At 45.1% G+C, this 19133-nt stretch overlaps 1 protein-coding gene across 1 annotated transcript in view; it reads right to left on the bottom strand.

Moving 5' to 3' along the window:
• KCNK10 (potassium two pore domain channel subfamily K member 10) overlaps window positions 1-19133 on the bottom strand; it is a 113018-nt gene that overhangs the window by 14902 nt on the left and 78983 nt on the right. The window contains exon 4 of the mRNA XM_054566981.1: window positions 14366-14526. Within this exon, the coding sequence (XP_054422956.1) occupies window positions 14366-14526 (161 nt within the window). The remainder of the gene's footprint in view (window positions 1-14365; window positions 14527-19133) is intronic.

The raw sequence follows: 19133 nt of genomic DNA, 5'->3' as shown, positions 1-19133 counted from the left end.
GACAGGAGAGCTGAGAGGGGCCTGCTGCAGGGCCAGGGGAGCAGCAGGGACGTGGGCTAAATATAAGTGCAAAGAGAAAAGATTTAAAAGTACGATTATTGACATGTTAATGGTGGCTCACTCTGGATGATGGATCTCTCTGGATGATGGGCTTTCGTGAGATTTTATTTGCTTCTTTGTACTCTCCTGTGTTCCCCCAAAGTCTCTGCAAGGACCATGTATTCTCTTTGTAATCTTCGTGAAGAAAGAAAAGGAAAAGGAGGAGGGGTGGGTGAGAACACAAGGAAGAGGAATAAGGAGGAAAAAAGTGAGAGAGAAAAACGACGCACATGCTCACGGACCCCACGTGGTTCCCGGGAGAAAGAGTGCGACGCCCTTGAAAATCATACGGTTTGCCTTCCTTTCTTTGGGGAAGGGGTGACGGCCATGGCCCTGAGGGAAAACTAGAAGAAGGAGACTAGACATTCCCCACAGTGGAGTAAGAGAGATGGGCCTGTCAGGGCTTTCAGAATCCTGGGGACAGCTGCCAAAGGCGGCGGCGCGAGCCGGGAGGAAGCCTTGTTCCGATTCAGTCATTGCTCCCGCTGGCCGCCCGGGCCACCTCCTCTGCCTACAGGATTCTGCAACCTCCTTCCCGAGGGAAAGTGCCGGGGCCCTGCTGTTGGCAAGCCCTTGCCTTCCCTCTCTATCTTGTACGCAACACCAGTTATTTCAGCACCTCCCTCTCTAAAGGGACCGATTCGCTTATTGGTGCCCCAGCACAGCACCATCCCACACTCCCGTGCCTTTCTAATGGCTGTCCCATCTGCTCCTCAATCTCCTGTTTGTTCCTCAGAACAGTTCCAACACTGCCTCCTGCAGGCAGCCCTCCGGCCTTCTGGTCAGAGGTACGGTGTCCTTCTCCCTGCCGTCCCTTGCATGTTCCCTGCATGTTCCCCTGCCCTCGGACCCCTCGTCCTGAACTGCTGTCTACCTGTGTGTGTGTCTCCCTATCTTTATATCCCGGCGCCCTCCCTGGTGCACTTTTCTACACTCCTCCTTTTTTTTTTTTTTTAGCACCTAGAGAAAACATGAGAGTAATTGGTTAAGATAACCTATTTGATCAAGGAAATAAAGCTATTTGTCCAGCAAGAGCTAAGCTCTCAGGAATTTATATGGTGGAATGCTAGTAGGAGCACACATGCTAGAGAGGCACAGGGACAGGCATACACACACATGCATACAATCTGCATTTGTTGAATACTTAGACCACAGGAACTTAGTCAAAAGGAGAGTCTTGACTATTTGAGCGCGGCCGGCCATTGACATGAGACTAGAAGCTCCATATGTGTGTTTCTGAAAGTTATACTGGAGCTCCCGGAAGTTTATTTAATAACCTCATTTAGATTATGAAACCCTGGGAAGCGACTGGTAAATCTGCGAGGATGTTCCTGTAATGCAAGAATTAATGTCACAAATCGGCAAATAATCCCAAATTTAGCATGAGTTTTTAATGTCCCACCAAAAACAATTTATGTTTATAATTACCCAAGCTGAGAACTCCCTTTTACGTATAAACACACACACACACACACACACACACACACAACTTTCTTTGCGCTGTTTCAATATAGGCTGACTTTTACAAGAACGTGATTCTGATGGAAATTGCAAGAAGGTTGAATTTTGATTCGCTGGAACCTGGCCAAAAATTGTTCTCCATTTTCGTAAACTACCTCACTGACAGGGAAGTCCCTTGTGGCGTCCTAGTTACTGATAACGACACACTTGAACCGAACCAGCCTGCGTGCGTGCGTTTGGAGCTACGGCATTCCACATACAGATGCAGAAGTCCCACGGCGTCAGTAGGGTCCCTGGGGTTTCATGACCAAGCACCTGTTACTGAAGCATGTATTATTTATTCTAAATGACCTTCCTTTTAGTTCATATTGTAGCTAGACCATAGTGTTGAATTTTTCAAAATTGGGTGTGTAGTTGCACTATCTAATATAAAATTCATTTCAAGATGGTAAAAGAGCATTGATAAGTATTTGCTATAAAAGGGGTGTTGGGTATAACAGGGCTGAGAACCATTAGATAAAATTAAACTGTGTATTGCATTTATGGAGCTACTGGAAGTTTGGTTGTTTCTTCTTTTTACAACCCTGCTCAAAAGTCTATAGAATTACACTTACGGGTATTGACTGATGAGATGAGGGTCCTTGTGCAGAGAAAGACCACATGCAATAGTCATTAGCAGGGGACGGCTCCCCTACTGCAAAGCCCTTTCATGGAAATAATTGTCTTCCCATTGGCATTTATTTGCGTATGATACCGTTTTGGGTTTCAATGTCGTTTTCCATATCGACATATATGAGGTCAAAGCTAGCAATGCTCATTCATTCACCAGGTCTGGGAGCCAGGTCCCGTGCAAGAGACCGTGCCAACCAGGCAGACAGGACCCGTCCCCACGGAGCTTTCAAGCCGATGGGCACAGCAGTCGGCCAACACATAACTGCGACCAGAGAGATGAGCGGTATTCTGGGGAGGGGAGAGACAGGGTGCTGACCTCATTTGGGCGTCAGAAAAACCTCCCTGAAGAGCAGGCATTCACCCCGAGAGCAGGGGGATGATGAGGCCTGTCAGAAGCCCCGTACATATCACACGCAGGAGTCTGGAAGTGAGTGGGCGTGATGCGCTTAGTGTGAACACCCAGGCCCTTTGAATCTCCCCCATGGAAACAAAGACTCCTCCCCAAATATGATCCTCCGGGATCTTACTCCAAGAAAGAGTGCTAACTGAAAACCTTAAATTTTCAGGCAATATGAACTTTCCACAAAATCTGGTTAGTGGGTTCACTTTTTGTTGTTTCCAGAAACATAAGAGAGAATTGAATTCAAGACACTTTTAGAAATACTATTACCACTGAAGGCATGTGATAATATTTTTTTAAAATAGGGAAGATGAAAAGCCACATCCCCATTTTCTAGGCAGGGGGCAATCTCTTCAACCCTCAAGCTCCCTGGGGGGCCCCCAGAAGCAGGTGTCACATGTTTACATGACCATCTGGACAGTCCTCTTCCTTCTCGCCCATGAAGAAAAGGTTCACAAACCTCCACAGGACAGGTAGGAGAGAAATACACCTCATAGAAATACCGAATCAAAGTGGTAAGGACAATTGAGACTTTTTTTATAGAGAACCAGAGCAAGAAGCGAAGAAGGGGAGGGCGGGGGGGTGGGAGCCAAAGAGAAAGTGGTAATAACACTGCAAGAACACCATATGGCATTTATATGTCATGCATTTCATTATAAATGTTGATATTTGCTTTCTTGTGAGCTTTGCTGCCAACTCTGTTACGGTAACTCAGTAAAATTCATTTTCTAAAAAATCTCACAGAAGCTTTCTGTACTCTATCCTTCAAATAATACATAAATTCTTTTCTTTTTTAAACAGCATGATATATGTGTGTGTATTTATATACATACACACATGCACGCATATATGTGTCTGTTTCTGACTCTTGAAACTCAACTGCAAAGCAGTGTTAGATGAGAAGGAAAAGTCCTGATAGCTGATAGTACATGCCCAGCATATTGGTTTGTGCCAACTCTGCAGTTAAAGGGGACCTCGTAGAGGGTGTGGACAGGTAGAAAAACAAAATATTAATAATAATAATTTAACATGAGCCCTTTCAACTTTTTCCCAGGCTCATGTAGAACGATTATTGATGTTTACAGCGAAATTCATTTCTGCCGAAGAATGGAAGGAGCTAACCTAGGGGACATTGCTCCAATGTGGCAAGAATGCAGCATCTAAACATAAGCACAGCAAAACTCTCTTCTTAGGGTCCCTTTTGATAGTTGAAGACCAGTTATCTTTTGGGAAGAAAGTCTAGGAACGCTTCAATGCTTTATGAGAGTACGAACTGGCCCATGTGTTCAAGATCTAGTAGGAGCGCCCACGATAATGTAGCTAAAATTAATTCTTTCTCGTTCTTTGCTTTTCCTTTCACTAGAATATGTGTATGAGGTAGAATATCATGGACACATCTGCATAAACAGCTGCGGCCCCTTTAGTGCAGCCAAGGACGCAGAGTACAACCTGCCCCCTTGCACAGAGAGAATGGCAGGGGTGCACTCAGACCTTCCGTATTCTTTTTGGCTGAGTTATGGCCAGTGCAACTTTTCCTCCTGGGGCGATGAGTGGTGATGGGAATTGAGTCCCAGGCCCAAGCCTTCCTATCCAACAGGTAGGACTGAGGGCAGTGTCAACAAGCATCTCCTCTTCACCTGGGCTTGTTAGGGGTGCTCCACAGCCTATCTATGCTGGGTGCGTGGAAAGGAATCTAGTTCATCCCTCTCTCATTCCCAGTGAATTCATAACCAATTAAGTATTTACTGAATAGCTCTAAAGTGCTTTGCGCAGCAGAGATACAGGAAAAGACATAGTAGCCCTTAGTTTTAAGACCCTCATGCTTTACTTAAAAGAGAACAATCCATTCATTAGCAATGTAAGACAGGTGCATTACCATAGATGCGTGTGATGTCAAACACACAAGCGAGAATTCACAGGTCCCTCCTCTGAGTTTCCACAGCTGACAGTGTGCCTATCATAATGGTGCTTCACATTTATTGAGTGTTGGCAGTATGCCAGGCATCGCTCTCATGCATCAGCCAAGTACCGAAGGAGGTAGCTACAGATTTTATCCCCATTTTTCAAACAAGGAAACTGAGGCACAGCCTGAGGTCACATGGCTTAGGCACTGAGGCAGTGTGACCTCAGAGGCTGCCTACCCCATCCCTGGTCTCGTCAGGGACATTGGCCTTCACACATGCCTGTGTTCTTCTCAGGTGAGAAGACTGTCTTGTTTATTGCCACGAATCCCACAGTGTTGTGAACACAAAAGGCGTTATTTGATAATTGCTTCTTAAATTGATCTGGGAAGAGGTGTGAAGGAGAAGTGATGACAGTGAGTTATTCTGAGGTAAATAAAGGGATTGCAGAGCAGCGACAAGGCAAGATGGAAACAGATGTCCCCAGCGTGCAGAGGCCCAAGGTGGCCTGGCGTTGGGCCGCCCTCCCTCCCAGGAGCTCTGCTGTGAGGCCAGAGCTGGGGAAGCGGGATGGGAATATGCAGAGGACACAGTTGGAGATGAGAACAGGAGGAGGGGCAGGTGCCAGAGGGAGGCAAGGCACAGAGCCCCGCCTCTTGCCTTTGCCGCCAATAACAGGGTGGCAGCTGCTGGAGCAGCCAGAGCTTAAGGAGCAATCAGAGACCAAGTCAGCAAATGCTGTCTCAGTGGCCCATCGAAGCTGAAGACGAAAAAACAAACAGAAAATAGGAAGGGTTGGTGGGGCTGTGGAGAAATGTAAAAGTAGTGCAGCGCTGTGGAAATCAGTATGGCAGTTCCTCAAAAAATTAAACATAGAACTACCATATGATCCAGCAATTCCACTTCTAGGTGTAAACCCAAAAGAATTAAAAACTAGGACTTGAACAGATTTTTTTACACCCATGTTCATAGCAGCATTATTCACAGTAGCCAAAAGGTGAAGCAACCCAGTGTCCATCAACAGATGACTGGGTAAATGAAACGTAGTAGATAAATACAGTGGAATATTATTTAGCTTTGAAAAGGAAGGAAATTCTGACATGCACTACAACATGAATGAGTCCTTAAAGACATTGTCCTAAGTGAAATAAGCCAGACACAAAAGAACAAACACTATGTAGTTCCGCTTCTGTGAAGTATCTACAGTAGTCATATTTGTTGAGCCAGAAGGTAGGGCAGAGGCCACCAGGAGCTGAGGGCACGGGGAGAATTAGAAGTTGTCATTTAATGGGCACAGACTTTCCGTCTGGGAAGATAAAAAAGTTCTGGAGGTGCAGGGCGATGATGCTGCACAAAGGTGAATGTACTTAATGCTACTGAACCACATATTCTAAAACAGCTAAAATGGTAAATTTTATGTTATGTTTATTTTACCTCAATAAAAAAAAATAGGCATAAAGAAAAAGCTGAAGCAGTTTCTGTAGTATCCCACTAGCTCCCGGGGTTGCCTTCCATGAGAACCTCTTTGAAACTAGTGACTATGGCCAGGACAAAAATGGTAATTCCATGGGGAAAAGAATGCCCAAAAAGATGTGGAAACGGTGCTGGTTTGAAGAGCCAGTGTTGCTCACACTTTGTACTCAGCTTTTCTGAGTATGGGACTGTTTCTTGAACATTAAAAAAATTCCTCAATCCTGACAAAGCAATAGAGCTTTTGGTAACCGCTGAGTGTGAGAACAAATCAAGAAAAAAAATTCTATGAATTCAGGAATCACCTTTTAAAATGAGTTTAAGTGATGCCAACCCCCTGACATACATTTGGAAAAGGGTAGTACATGTGTGAAGGAGACATTGTTTATTCTGTCTACCAGCAATGCGTGGCGCACAAAAGGATTCTTGGATCCTTTAAAATAGCACCTAAGGCCCCTGGGGGCACCCCCCACCCCTGCCACACACACACACAGAGGCGGAACCACAGCTCTGTACTAACAAGAGACTAAAACTCAGCAGTACACTCCAAGGCACAGTTCGAAACCATTAGGTCAAAAATGCTATGATGCACAAATGCAGCTAGTTTGTCTCAGAAAATAAAAAGCAAAGCACTTTCCCCCAGAAATACGAAGTGTATTTTCTCAAACACGAACACGCATTTCCGAGGCTGGATTCAACTTGCGCGGCCCTTCCTTATACAAAGCCATCAGCGCTTGCTCAGCAGTGGGACCATACTCTGCCTGGTATGCTGGCACCTCCCAAGGGAGCTGCCTCTTTGGGGGAAAGGTCCCCAAAACTGACACGCCTCTCAGTAATGACATGTTCTAAACATTTTCCCTTTCCTAAAGCAAAAAGTTCTAAAAAGTTTCCTAAATCTACTTCCTATCAATAACTACTGGCATAACAGTCATTCAGAAATGTGCCAATGGAGCATAAAGCCATACATTATCCACCCAGCTCCATGAAGGGCAGACTCAGTTCAGCAAAGGTGTCTCTCAGTTTTTAGGAACTTAATTTTCTGGAAGCTACACCAGAATGGTTTATTACTTGCTTGGCTCACAAAAGAAGCATGGAGCTACATGTAAGAGGAACAAAGTGGGTTTTTTTCCTTTTTACATTGGTAAATGTAATTATTTTTAAAGTAGAGTTCTATAAAAGGGCAAAGGATTATTATTCTATTAAATCGCTCTACTTTGCAGAGCACCCAAACTAGCCTGTAAAAGTGGGTGACGAGGGGTGCACATGGGAAATCATCCACATACTATACTAAATTTATGATACTTGTAAAAAGGAGTGCTCGTAAAATTCTTGCATTAAATTTACAACTCAGATGTACCTGGAAGCTTTAGAAACAGGTCACCATGTAGGAGATCTTAAGCATCTCTGGACTTGCCACGCCCCAAAGTGCAAAATTATAAGCGGTTCTCATTAATAAAGCCTGTGGGATCATCTCTTCCGTGGGCCCAACCTAGCAGATAGCAAATACAAACATATTCCAGACACTTGCCTCTACTGGATGACGTCCAAGAGGGCCTTCTTCCACCACTTTCCGTGAGCTTAGGACTGGGTCAAATCCCCGATGGGAATCGGTGTCGATGCACTGAAACCCCAGGTTCTCAAAACCACTGACCCAAAACGCCAAGGCAATTTGTGGGGCCCAGGAGAAGAAGCATGCTTTCGGAGGGCAAGACCGGCTGCCTCAGCTCACCACAGGCTTGGCCGTGAGCTGTGTCTCCTCTCATTGTCGGCATTGAGTGGTCTGTGCAGTGTACAGAGAGTAGAGAATAAGAGAATATCGTCTGCCCGGCTACTTCTCTCTTGGAGGTGGGTCAAAGTGAGTCAGCCATCAGGACAGCATGAGTCCCTTTTACAAGCCCACCTTCACATTAGTCACATGGTGGACAGGAGTGAGGAGGCACTGAAATCCTAGATTAATCTCCAGGAGCAGAAAACACCAAGAGGATGTTTGCTGATAATGAGTCCATACTGGGGAGATAGGGCAGCTCTACAGAAAAGAATCAGAGGCTATGGTCCAATTCAAAGGATCAACAGATGATATAAAGTTAGAAAACCCTTTGAAAGCAGACACAGGGCCAATGTTAACTTTTTCTTAATTGATCAACTTTATCTGTCCCCAGGCCATGCTAACCTTTCACGAAGATTCTTCTGGACCATCTGATGCTACCCCTCCCTTATAAGAGAAAGAAGGAAGGAAGGATAGTGGAAAGACTCAGTCCATGCACACATACTGGACCACAGAGATCTGGTTTGAAATCCTTATGGGCTGGGTGACCTCGGACAGGTCACAACACCCGTGTGAACATTCTGATCTCATAAGATTAAGGAGGCAAAATGGTCTTTTTAAGAGGGTTGTTGTACAGCTTACTCTACACAAAGTCCACAACCAGTGTCTGGCATGGAGTAAAACCTCAAAACAGATTTGCATCTTATCTCTAGACTTTGCCACTGAAATGCCATTATAATCAGTCTGACCTCAGTCAAACCCTACTGAACAAATGACAAATCCAAGTCTCCCTACAAAGGTCACTACATACAGAAGTTCATGAGTGACTTCCCAGAAATTAACAGATTCCCAGAAGTTACCTGTGATCAAAATTTGCCAGAAAGAAAAGACTGTTAAAGCTACCATAAAAATGTTTAAATGATAAACACTATCTAGGCGGTATTTTAAGTGGTTATATTTTAGGCAGAGTTTGATAGTTTTACTGTTCATAGAAAAGTGGGAGATACATTTTAAAGGCCATTAAGACCTTCTATAGTGATCTCAGATGGCAACAGGAAATACCAAAAGGATGCTGGCCAGTTATCAAAGATAAGCTGGGAAGGAGGAAGAATCATACGGAGTCAGCTAAAGTTAGGGCTGAGACTATCTGCCTGCTGAAGAATAATAATAACAGAGCAATCTATCTGGACATATTCCTTGAGTCAAGGCCCCAGGCATTTTCCCTTATTGATGAAAAGTGACCTGATTCCCAGGGTATAACACCTTTAAAGCCCACTTTAAGGAGCCGTCTGAGAGAGGGGAGTTCTGAGCAGGCACGGCTCTGGTCTTAAAGAACTGGTTTAAACCCTTCGCAGAGACACCAGAACCCATGTGGAAGGTTCAGCCAGGAGACCAGGGCATGACTCTCAAGGCCTCTGGGGCAACTGACTCCTTCTATCCCAGCAGAGTCGCAGTTCTTAACTGGAATAACTTTGTCCTTGAGGGAACATTGTGTAATGTCCAAAGACATTTTTGGCTGACATATATATCTCCAGGCCCTGATGATACCAGGATCTAGTGAGTAGATGACAGGGATGCTGCTAAACACCCTACAATCACAGGGCATTCATTCAGCCTAAAATGTCAATAGTGCTGAGCCTCAGTCACCTCGTATTAGAGGAAGGGAGAAAAGAAGGGGCTGTCACAGACAGACCGTGTCACAGGCTGTCATTAACAGATGTTACGTAGTCTGTTTTGTGGATATTATTTACATAGTCCATCCCAAGTACACATCCAGACCTATCACTGTAGCTAGACAATGTCCTTGAACTAATTTAGAAAAGATTTGGTTGATAAAGGTTTAAAAATTTTTTGCCAAAGAAGGCAAGATTTTAAATTTGCCTTCTTTGCTTTTTAAAACAATTACTTCCCACCTCTTTTAGTCCCTTAGGGAAAAATAGGAAAGCAACTGTTCAGGTTGAAACCAGAGTCTCCGTTCTGATCAAAATAAACTCACATTATCCCTGTAACATCAATCCTACTGAGCTATTTCTCAGGTATTTTTAATAGGGTATGCACTGGGGTAGGGATGTTATAGAGGCAGACAGATACACACACACACATTCACACACACACACTCTCTCTCGGGCAGTCTCAGCCCGCCACCTGGCTCCCCGCCACACCCATTTAGGCACGATGCTGATGTGCTTAACTACTTCCTCAATGAACATTTCCGCTATGATCAGGACTTAGAAATTGTACCGGCACAGCTGAAAATAACACCCAGTTTCCAAATCAAGGATTTTTCCCTTCTTGAAATAATAATTTTTTTTCAGTTAACCCTATTGCTGCTGGGAGCTAGCTCAAAGAGTCCTTGTGAGAAACAGAAGCCTCCCGCCAAGGCATTCCTCAAATCTTTCCTTGACTCATGCCAGGCACATGGCAGAGACCTCCAGGAGCCCTTGGCTTCCGCAGCCAGCCCCTTCCTGCAATTTGAAGTGATTGATTAGCCTACTAATTGAACATCATTAGCAGATTGAGATTGTCATCACCTGGTCTTAAGCATTTGGCAGGCTCTAAAGTCCCCAGGTAAACATGGCACCATAACCCTAGGGTAATATGTTCATTTTTCTCAGGCTCCTTTGGCTTCAAAGGCAAATAAGCATTTCTGTTGTATCCTTGGGGGAAGAGGCCAAAGAAGAAAAAAAAGTGTGCCCCATGGTTATAGAGGTAGTATCAGAAAGCCTGTTAATCAGCCAGATAAAAAGAGGCAGCTGCTTCCTACCAGCGACCAAAGTCCAGCTCAAAACAAGAAAACGGGACCCAGTCCAAAATCCGACCAGTTTTCCCACAGCATCTTATCAAATGAGAGTCGGCCTCGCCCAGCGAAAGGGCCAGCCCACAGCAGGGGAGAGAGAAGCTGCCCTGCTTAATCCCAAATCATTATTCTTCCTTGCCAACTGCCCAGATTTCCCCCTGGAAACCTAGGAGGAATTCTTTTTACTTTATATTATATAAATATTTATAAATCAGCTCCAAGAATTAGTACGGTATGTGCAAGACACCTAAACTCCACATTGGTTTCACGGTGTGGGTTAATACATCTGACAGTAAGTACTTGCGACCCACCTGGAAGGGTTTAAGGCAGGGTTAGTGGTTCGAGTCCTGGCTGTGCCCCCAACTCACTGTGTAGTGCTAGGCAAGTCATTGCACAGGTGACAGGCTCCATTTCTTGGGTGTGAAATGAGTCTCACTAGAGTAGTGTTCCCCAAAGAGTGCTCTTTGGGCCTTGTATTCTAAATCCTAGGGATGCTTGTCGCCCCAGAGTGAGCCCAGGGATAGTTCCAGGGAATATGCACATGAGGTCACTACTTTCTCATCTCCTCCCCTTCCTGCAGATCAAACAACACAGATCAGGTCCCTTTTGCAGTTGGGTGGGTCCAAGGGACTATTTTGGGCCAATGTGCTGTGACTTGAGGCCAAAGCTCTTGAGAGCCAGTGTGCAATGCCTAGCTCTCCTTCCCCTACCCAGACTCCGCACCACAAAACCCCTAAAGCCTAGAGGGGTGTCTGGGCTGCAGCAGACCTGGCAGGGGGTGAGAGTAAACTGGGGGTATCTGTTCCCGTAGCACAATCCAGTCTCCCCTGATTCAACGATCCCCAAGGCTACCTGATTTATGGCAAAAGGGAGGAAGGACGGCTTCCCTGTAAGTGTTCCTGGGGCTGGCAGTTAATGGCACCTGTGGCAGACGCTGCCATTTGTTTACTCCGACTTCTTCGCTAACAGAATTCTAACTTAGCTCATCACAGCAATGCGGTCAGCCCCAGAGCTGTGACACAATAAAGGGGTGCTGTTTTAAGTACCTGCATTTGGGATCATTTTTACACACAAGAGAAAGCTAACACAGCCGGGAAGTCTTTCTAACTTAGGGTGAAATGCTTACTAAGTCCCTCTGGCATCAAAGCCGAAGCTACATTATCTGATGAGTTTATTAGCAATAAAATTGACATTTTAATCTCCATATGAATCCTATGTCTATTTCTCGATTAGTTCTGAGCTTCAGAGGGTAAAAAAACAGTTTTATTTACCCCATAAGAACCCCGACAGTCAAGCATTTCATTACTCTGTAGCCAGAAGCCTTCCTAAATCATGCAGCTACTCTCAGCAACTCTTTAATGAGGCTCAGATGTGGTAGAAGGACCCAAATCATGTCACCTCAGAACACAGGCACCTAAAAGGCTGATTTTATATTATATCTTTACTCCATGAAAATTCCTCTCTTTCCCAAGAACTGAGAAAAAATAAAAACACAACAAAGGGAAAGGCTTAACCACCATTGAGCAGGTGAAAAAACAAAACAAAACAAAACAATGAACCTTCCCCACAGAACCAGAAATCACAACCCCAAGTTTTGTTGGTTTATACAATTTTCAATTCTCAAACAATCACCTAAGAGTAACTAGCCTTTTAGACTGTAGTTTCAATGAATGACAATGAGCTTGGAGATCTTCTACCAAGACTACGTGCAGCAAGCCAAACCGCTGTTAGTACCTCCAGGAAACGTGCTTATAAGGCTCCTGGAACTCAGGGTCCCTTCCAACTTTCCAACAGCACCCCCCACTGGGGCACAAATGCCTACGTGGTGTGCTGGCAATTCCATAACATACTGTCGCCCGCTTCCTGGACAGCTCGCTGTAAAGCACTAAGTGAGCCATTGGCATGAAAATGAAATGTGAGATTTTCAAGTCTCTGTGCCCAAGCATGTTGAATGATCCCCTGAGAGGCAGCGTTCAGGGTAAGGAGAACAGCACTCTACTTGAAGTTCAAAATACATTAGGGGAAACTAAGTCCCCAAATTTGGTAACAGATGTTGTCAAGTGAGTGCAACATCTTCCCTCGTTTAGAATACAGTAACTCATTTTTTTTCATAAAGAGCAATTTCCAAAGCTTGTCCAATCCTTTCTTTCTACAAATGAAGTCATTGTGATCTAAGGAAGCTACCTACGCCTGAACCCCACTTGAAAACGCCAGATTTATTCTTCTCTAACTCAGAGGGCTAACGGGGCTCCTTTGCAAACAGCTCTTGGAGACCAGGTTGTCCTGCCTGGTTTAGAGAGACCTGAGCCTCTGAGAAGCAGAGAAGCTGAGCTCTGTGGTTTCCATGGTGACCACTGAGCCCAGGTGCATCCTCTAATGAGGCTGGCCGACCAGCCAGCAATTAGGGAGCAAAGGTGGGACATTCCAGAAAAACCCACATGCCAGGAAGCTGCTCAGGTGACATCTGAATGGGTGGCTAGCCTGCCAATAAACACTTCGTTCAGGAGACAGACACACGGTAGCTCTGAGCTCTACATGCCTGGCCTCAAGCCAGCCTCCTTCCCATGCAGTAGTTCATTTCATCGTTACCAAAACACTATAAAGGAGCTTAGAAATTTATCCCCTTTTGCTGAGGAGTAAACTAAGGCAGCTCATCCAGGATCACTGAGCTTATAAAAGGCGGCTCAGGGTCAGCCACAGGGCCTCGGTCAGCCGCCCTCACAGGCTGAAACAGTGCTAACAAAACTGAACCGGGGGCTCTTGCATTCTTCTAAAGAAAAGTTCAAGTCATGATTTCTTGTCTCAGAGGGAAAAGCAAGTTCATATTTAGAACTTACCACTGATTGATCTTTCCCATCATTGCTAGTTTCTGAAAAAGGTCTCAAATTGTCATTTTTAAGTATTCAGTAAGTATGGTAAAAATTCCCTAAAGGAGGTTTGAAACACTTGAAAATTAGGTCAGTAATGATAAAGAGAGCAAAAATGGCCTTACACCAAAGCAAAACAAGTGCTCTGTTAAATCATAGGACTGGGCGTGAGTTAAAGGGCCTGGGAACCCCAGTCCGATCACATCTACTTCGCATGCTTGTCACTGAGGCCAGGAATGCCATTGTTAGTAACTAATTTGCTTGAGTTGAGATTTTTGTCCCTTGTTTAAAGATAAGTGTTCTCAAGCGGGGGAAAAACAAGAACAAACAAACAAAAAAAACACCAGCACAATAGCAATCATGAGCACTGTAGTATGAATTAGTACATCAGTCTACTATTGCTGAGGGAGAATTCAACAGTGGGAGGAGAAGGAGGGAGGGGCCACAAGGAGGCAGACCCAAAGCACAAAGCAGTGTCTAGAAAAAAAACTGACTCTGGAAGAGATCCTAGAAGCCAGGAGCATCCTGAAGACACTGTGCTTGCAAATAAAGTGCAAGGAAGAAGTTCCAAAAACAAAATGGATGAATTTACAGTTCTGTATTGCAAATACATTAAGGAACCCATCTTCCATATCTAAGAAGAAACAGAGTGTGCTTCATGTCTTCAGAAAAATCTGTTGGCAGATCCATACTTCACCCTCTGTCTTGTGATTCCAGAAATACCGCTCCACAAAAGGTAACTACCAAAAAAAGGGTTTAGGCACAGTACCTGTGACTACCATCAGCCAAAGAGAAAATGTGATCGCAACGTTAGACTAGTCCGTTAGAAGCGGTAATGATATGACACAACACCCTGATGATTCCTTCTGCATCCCGTCAGGCCAAAGCCAATCAGATCGCAGAGGCTTGGGTTTACATAGAGGCAGTACTCACTCGAAAGACCTTCTCCACTCTCGCAATGCTTTTCCCAAAGATGGTTCCAAGTTGGTCTCCAATTCCAGCCAATAAGAAACCAAAGAGTGGAATTCCAAAGATGGCATATAAAATACAAAAGATTTTGCCTCCTTCAGTGCTCGGAGCAATATTCCCATACCCTGGTGAGAAATATTAAAAAGAGAGAGGGAGAGGGGTGAGGTGGCAGAGAAGTTAGAGTATAGAACTAACGACGCCACAGACCCTTTAAAACGTTTCTGCATTCCCTGCCCCCGCCCACCACCACCATTCGATGAGCTTTAGGAAGTAGAACAACACTTCAAAGGGCCATAAAATTCAGAACACTGTTCCATTGCTGCCGTCCCTTCTCTCTTATAAGAAGGTTTAAGAAGATCCAGGTTTCCTGGATCTAATGCATTTAGTTAGATTGCATTTCAGGAAATCTGCGGTCACCCAGAATTACATTCTAATGGAAAACGGTGCCGTCCATTTCAGAAGCACCCAGCGTCCCGGACTGCCTGGCTGAGGAACACCTGCACGCCTGAAAAGGGCTCAGAAAAGGCCTGCTCCTTTGTAGTCCCATCCCAAGGGCCTCCCCTCCACTGGCCAGACTGGCTGCCTTCAACATTTGCTCTCCCAGGGTCCTGGGTGCTCCATATTAAGGAGGCTCTGCGGTTGAGCACAAATTCTAAAGGACCCATGGATCATATAGCGCTACCTTGGGAAGCCTGAAAACAGTAAAGAGTCTGTTTCTAAACCCACCGATGGGTGAGTTCCTGGGTTCATGGTTATCAGTACGTTGGGGATGCAACACAATAAAGAATAACGTGGATGGCTGGTGTGTCATTCATCTTCCTGTGCTTGTAAAAAATTCACTGTTGCTTTCTACTCCTGAGTAATGAGTCACCTAGCTATTTCCCTTTTCAATTTTCCACTCAGAATCATTCAAACCTCTTATCACAAGTTGTCTAAATTACAGTTTCCATTTTATCAATGACTGTTCAGGCAAACCTCCTAATCTCTCACTTCTTTACTCACCACCATTTTGATTTAATGCTGGAAAAAAAAGGTCATGGGACTTTTTTCAGGTGCTTCAGGAACTGAGGCAAAATGCTTTTTTCTAAGCATTCCCCTCTAGAATAATCTGATTTACTTAACATAGCCCCCTTGAAAAAGGGAATAAATGTGCCTATACAGCTTCACATTATGCAGGTCTATGGTGACTCTCAGGAACATTCTAGCAACTTCTGGAAACATTTATGACTCTTGCTTGGCTGTCTCGTAATCGCCATATTAGCATCAGGGAATATAGGTTTTCTTGTCGCTTAAGAATTCAGAAAGAAATAGACTGCAGATGCCGGCGAACAGACCAAGGCTTTGGGCCTGCTGAGTAAGCATCTTAGCCCTGACAAGTGCTGCACACCCTTCCTCCGGCTCTCACAGAGGACCCGCCCCCACCTCTGCCTGGGCCAGGGGTCATTCCAGTGTCACCAAGGAGCACGCAAGAGAAGTGAGAGCACAGATCCAATTCACCTCATTCTATCCCGTTGTCCTTAGACTCACGGAGCTGACCCAACCTTAGTGCTGGAGCTGTTCAAGGACAACATGGAAAAAAAATCAGGGAAGGGTAAAGTACTACACCAATGCAGACAGGAACACTGAAATAAAATTAAAGTTCTCAGGTAACAGCACTTAGTGAAGTGACATTTAAATAAGTCTAAGTATATTTAAGGCCATCAGTTTGTATCAGACACAAAGTAATCGCCATTCCTGAGGAATGCTGTATTTTGTGCACGGGTATGTGTATGTGCAAATTTTTGTTGCCTGCTTCTAAGGCACTGTTTGCAGGGACGGCTCCAGCCTTCACAGTCAATGCCATCGCTCTCAGCAAACCCCAGAATTTACATCTGGGAAGTTTGCTCCAGGGCCACAGGCCTGGATTTTCAGCTCCAGCCATACCGGCCTGTGAGACTGCCCAGCCCAGCCCTCCAGAGTGCTTGGTACAACTGTGAAGTGAGGCGTAAGGGCTGTTTGTAGGTTCTAGAACTGGAAATAATATGGGTTCCTATTCTGTTTCTTCCGCTTACTGACTCTCGGATCTCAGGTAATCTGTCTAACCTTTCTGCTTCACATTCCTCATCTGAGAGGTGAGGCTATTAACAGTACTCGCCTTACAGCTATTAAAGATGAAATGAGTTACATGTGAAGCGTGAGTTACCTGTGAAGAGTAAATACGTGTAAGCGAAGCCTGACATGAAGTACCCAGTAAGTACTGACAACCATCACCTTCCCCAGGTTTTCTGTAGGAAGAAATCACTTCCCAGCAATATGTCTCCAGGAAAACTAAGCCCCAGGGGAAAACAGATGGTTGGTTCCTACTTTCCCTCTGGAAACTCTGTTGGTCTCCCCCAGCGCCAGGACAAGGGACAAAATGTCTGTCCCTCAGCTTGGCTGGCTCAATGACTTGGGCGGGCCCATGACTGGGCTTGGGGTGCGGGTATCTCTTGGTGCAGCCAGGGGTGGTGAAGGCTGGGAAGTGAGAGGGGATACTCAGCTGCTAGAGAAGCAGTCAGTCGGGGAGAGCCAGCCCAGAAAACTGGAGCTGGATTGAAGTAAAGCAAAAGACATCCAAGGAGCTACTCCACCAACGGGCTTCTGATGACCTTTAAAGGAGATGGCCAGCCCAGCAAGGACAGTCTGTTATGAATGAGAAAGACCACGGTGGGGCTTAGCTCTGTTCATCCACAGCTAGAAAACAGTCCCAAGCCCTTTAGGAAGACAGAGCTGATGTCTAAAGAGGATGCGTGTCTGAGTACCACACATAAAATACTCCTATTTGCTATTGACGTGCCAAAGTCAAATCCTTGCCAAACCGTGTGCTGTGCAGCCCTGGTGTGTGGCGAAGACTGTGTATCCTAGAACCAGAATGTCTGTGCACACAGGCCTGGCTTTACGGACATGCAAACAGGACCCCCACTTAGAAGGGCCCCATGCTGTGTTTAATGCTCTGTTGTTGCCATTTTGACATTCTTAATCATTTTTTAGCAAGGGACCACATTTTCATTCTGCGCTGGGCCCCACTCTATGGCGCTGTCCTGCTGAATGAAGCGAGGCTCCATTGCTTACTAACTGTGATGCTGGCAAGCTACTTAATGCCTCTGGGCCTCACTCTTCTCATCAGTAAACTGAGGCTAATAACAGTACCCGCCTCCCAAGGTTAACGAGAGACTAAGAGAAGCCATGTGGAGCACAGTGCCTGGAATCTAGTAAGTGCTCAGCGACTGTGAGCCACAATGATTGCTATTTCCAAAACCATGGGCTAAACTTCCGATTCGAGTGCTGGTTAGTTAGGAATAGCTGCCCACATTCCTTGGCAGGTGCAACTCTTGCATGAGGCCACCAGGCAAGTAACACAGTTACTGGCTACTATCCGGAACCTGACCACAGGCTGTCACTGATGTGGGTGGAGTCAGGTGACTCAATCCAAAAATGTCCCAAGCACTAAAATCCAATTGCATTCCAGAGACCTTGGTCAGAATGCCATCGCTTGTCACTTGCGGCCCTTCTGCAAGTGATGGTTTGTGGGAACAGCTCTGCATCAGGGATGAGTGTCACGCCTCCAGCTTAGAAAAGCTGGTTGCTGGGGCCCCACCAGCAGAGCCCACATTCAAGGGCAGGTGGTACTTTCTCACATTGGCATTCCTTCTGAGAAAAGGGGGCAGGTGCTGGGCAACCTCAACAAAGACAGAACAGAATCCAGGCTTCCTTCCAGCAGGGCTCCAGGTTTGGAAAATGCCTGAATGCATCCCCGTTGGCTATACATTTGTAAATCATCCTGAATGTGGAGTACAAGAAAATCATTTTTGTTTTTTTTTTTTTTAAAAAAGAAGGCTTTGATATCCTCAGATAAAAGGGACTTCAGAGACTGAGTAGGGTTGATGCTTTTCAGAAAAGAATTTATTATTCCTCAGATCTCTCTATTCACATTCTAAGTAGTGAACACATTTTTGTGTGTAGGCAAAGTGCATAACCTCACGCAGCTCATGACAGTCTTTCTGGAAAGCAATTTGGTGGGCCTTTTTAAGGCCCATGACCTTTGACACAGCAGTCCCCTAGGGATCTTTCCAAGGAAACAACCAGAGATGAAGACCACACTTCATGTACAAAAGTTTTCATCCCGATGTTAGAAGAAGGAGCGGCTTCAGCCTCCAACAATATGGGATTACAGTGTGGATAGGAGATCCAGTGGAACCCATCAGAGATTGTTTTTCAAAGAGGCTTAGTAATATGGGGAAATGTTTACAGTATTATGTCGCAAATTATAGGAACTCAAGCAAGCATGCTAATGTTTGTGTACTTCACAAACAATGAAAAGACAGCTCCTGAGCGCCAGCTGCTCCTCTGCCTGACTCTTAAACTGTGGAAAATTTCTCAGGAAAAACTGAAAGAATCAGTGAGTTCTGAGTTTTCTTATAAGCCTTTCCACCACATGTGATGAATGATGAAAAACCATTATTTCCTCACCTATTATTATTACTAACATTGTAGTATGGTTCTCTTTAGGATTCTCTAACCGTATGACTTTATACATACTCTCCACTCCAGAGGTAAAATTTAGCCAGCTAAATGGGGTCAACCTATAATACGTTATTTTGCAGCGTACTGAAAAAGAGAAACAAAACAGCATTTTTTCCATTGAATAAAACAAGGACCCAATCTCCAGCACTAACACTGAGCCATGATACTGGAAAGGGCTTGTGGTTTGGGT

The sequence above is a fragment of the Pteronotus mesoamericanus genome, unplaced genomic scaffold (assembly GCF_021234165.1).
Source record: "Pteronotus mesoamericanus isolate MK-2021 breed Mesoamerican mustached bat unplaced genomic scaffold, CSHL_Meso_final contig_182, whole genome shotgun sequence".
Lineage (NCBI taxonomy): Eukaryota > Metazoa > Chordata > Mammalia > Chiroptera > Mormoopidae > Pteronotus > Pteronotus mesoamericanus.
The sequence above is the reverse complement of the archived record's forward strand: the minus strand, read 5'-3'. Positions and strand labels throughout refer to the sequence as shown.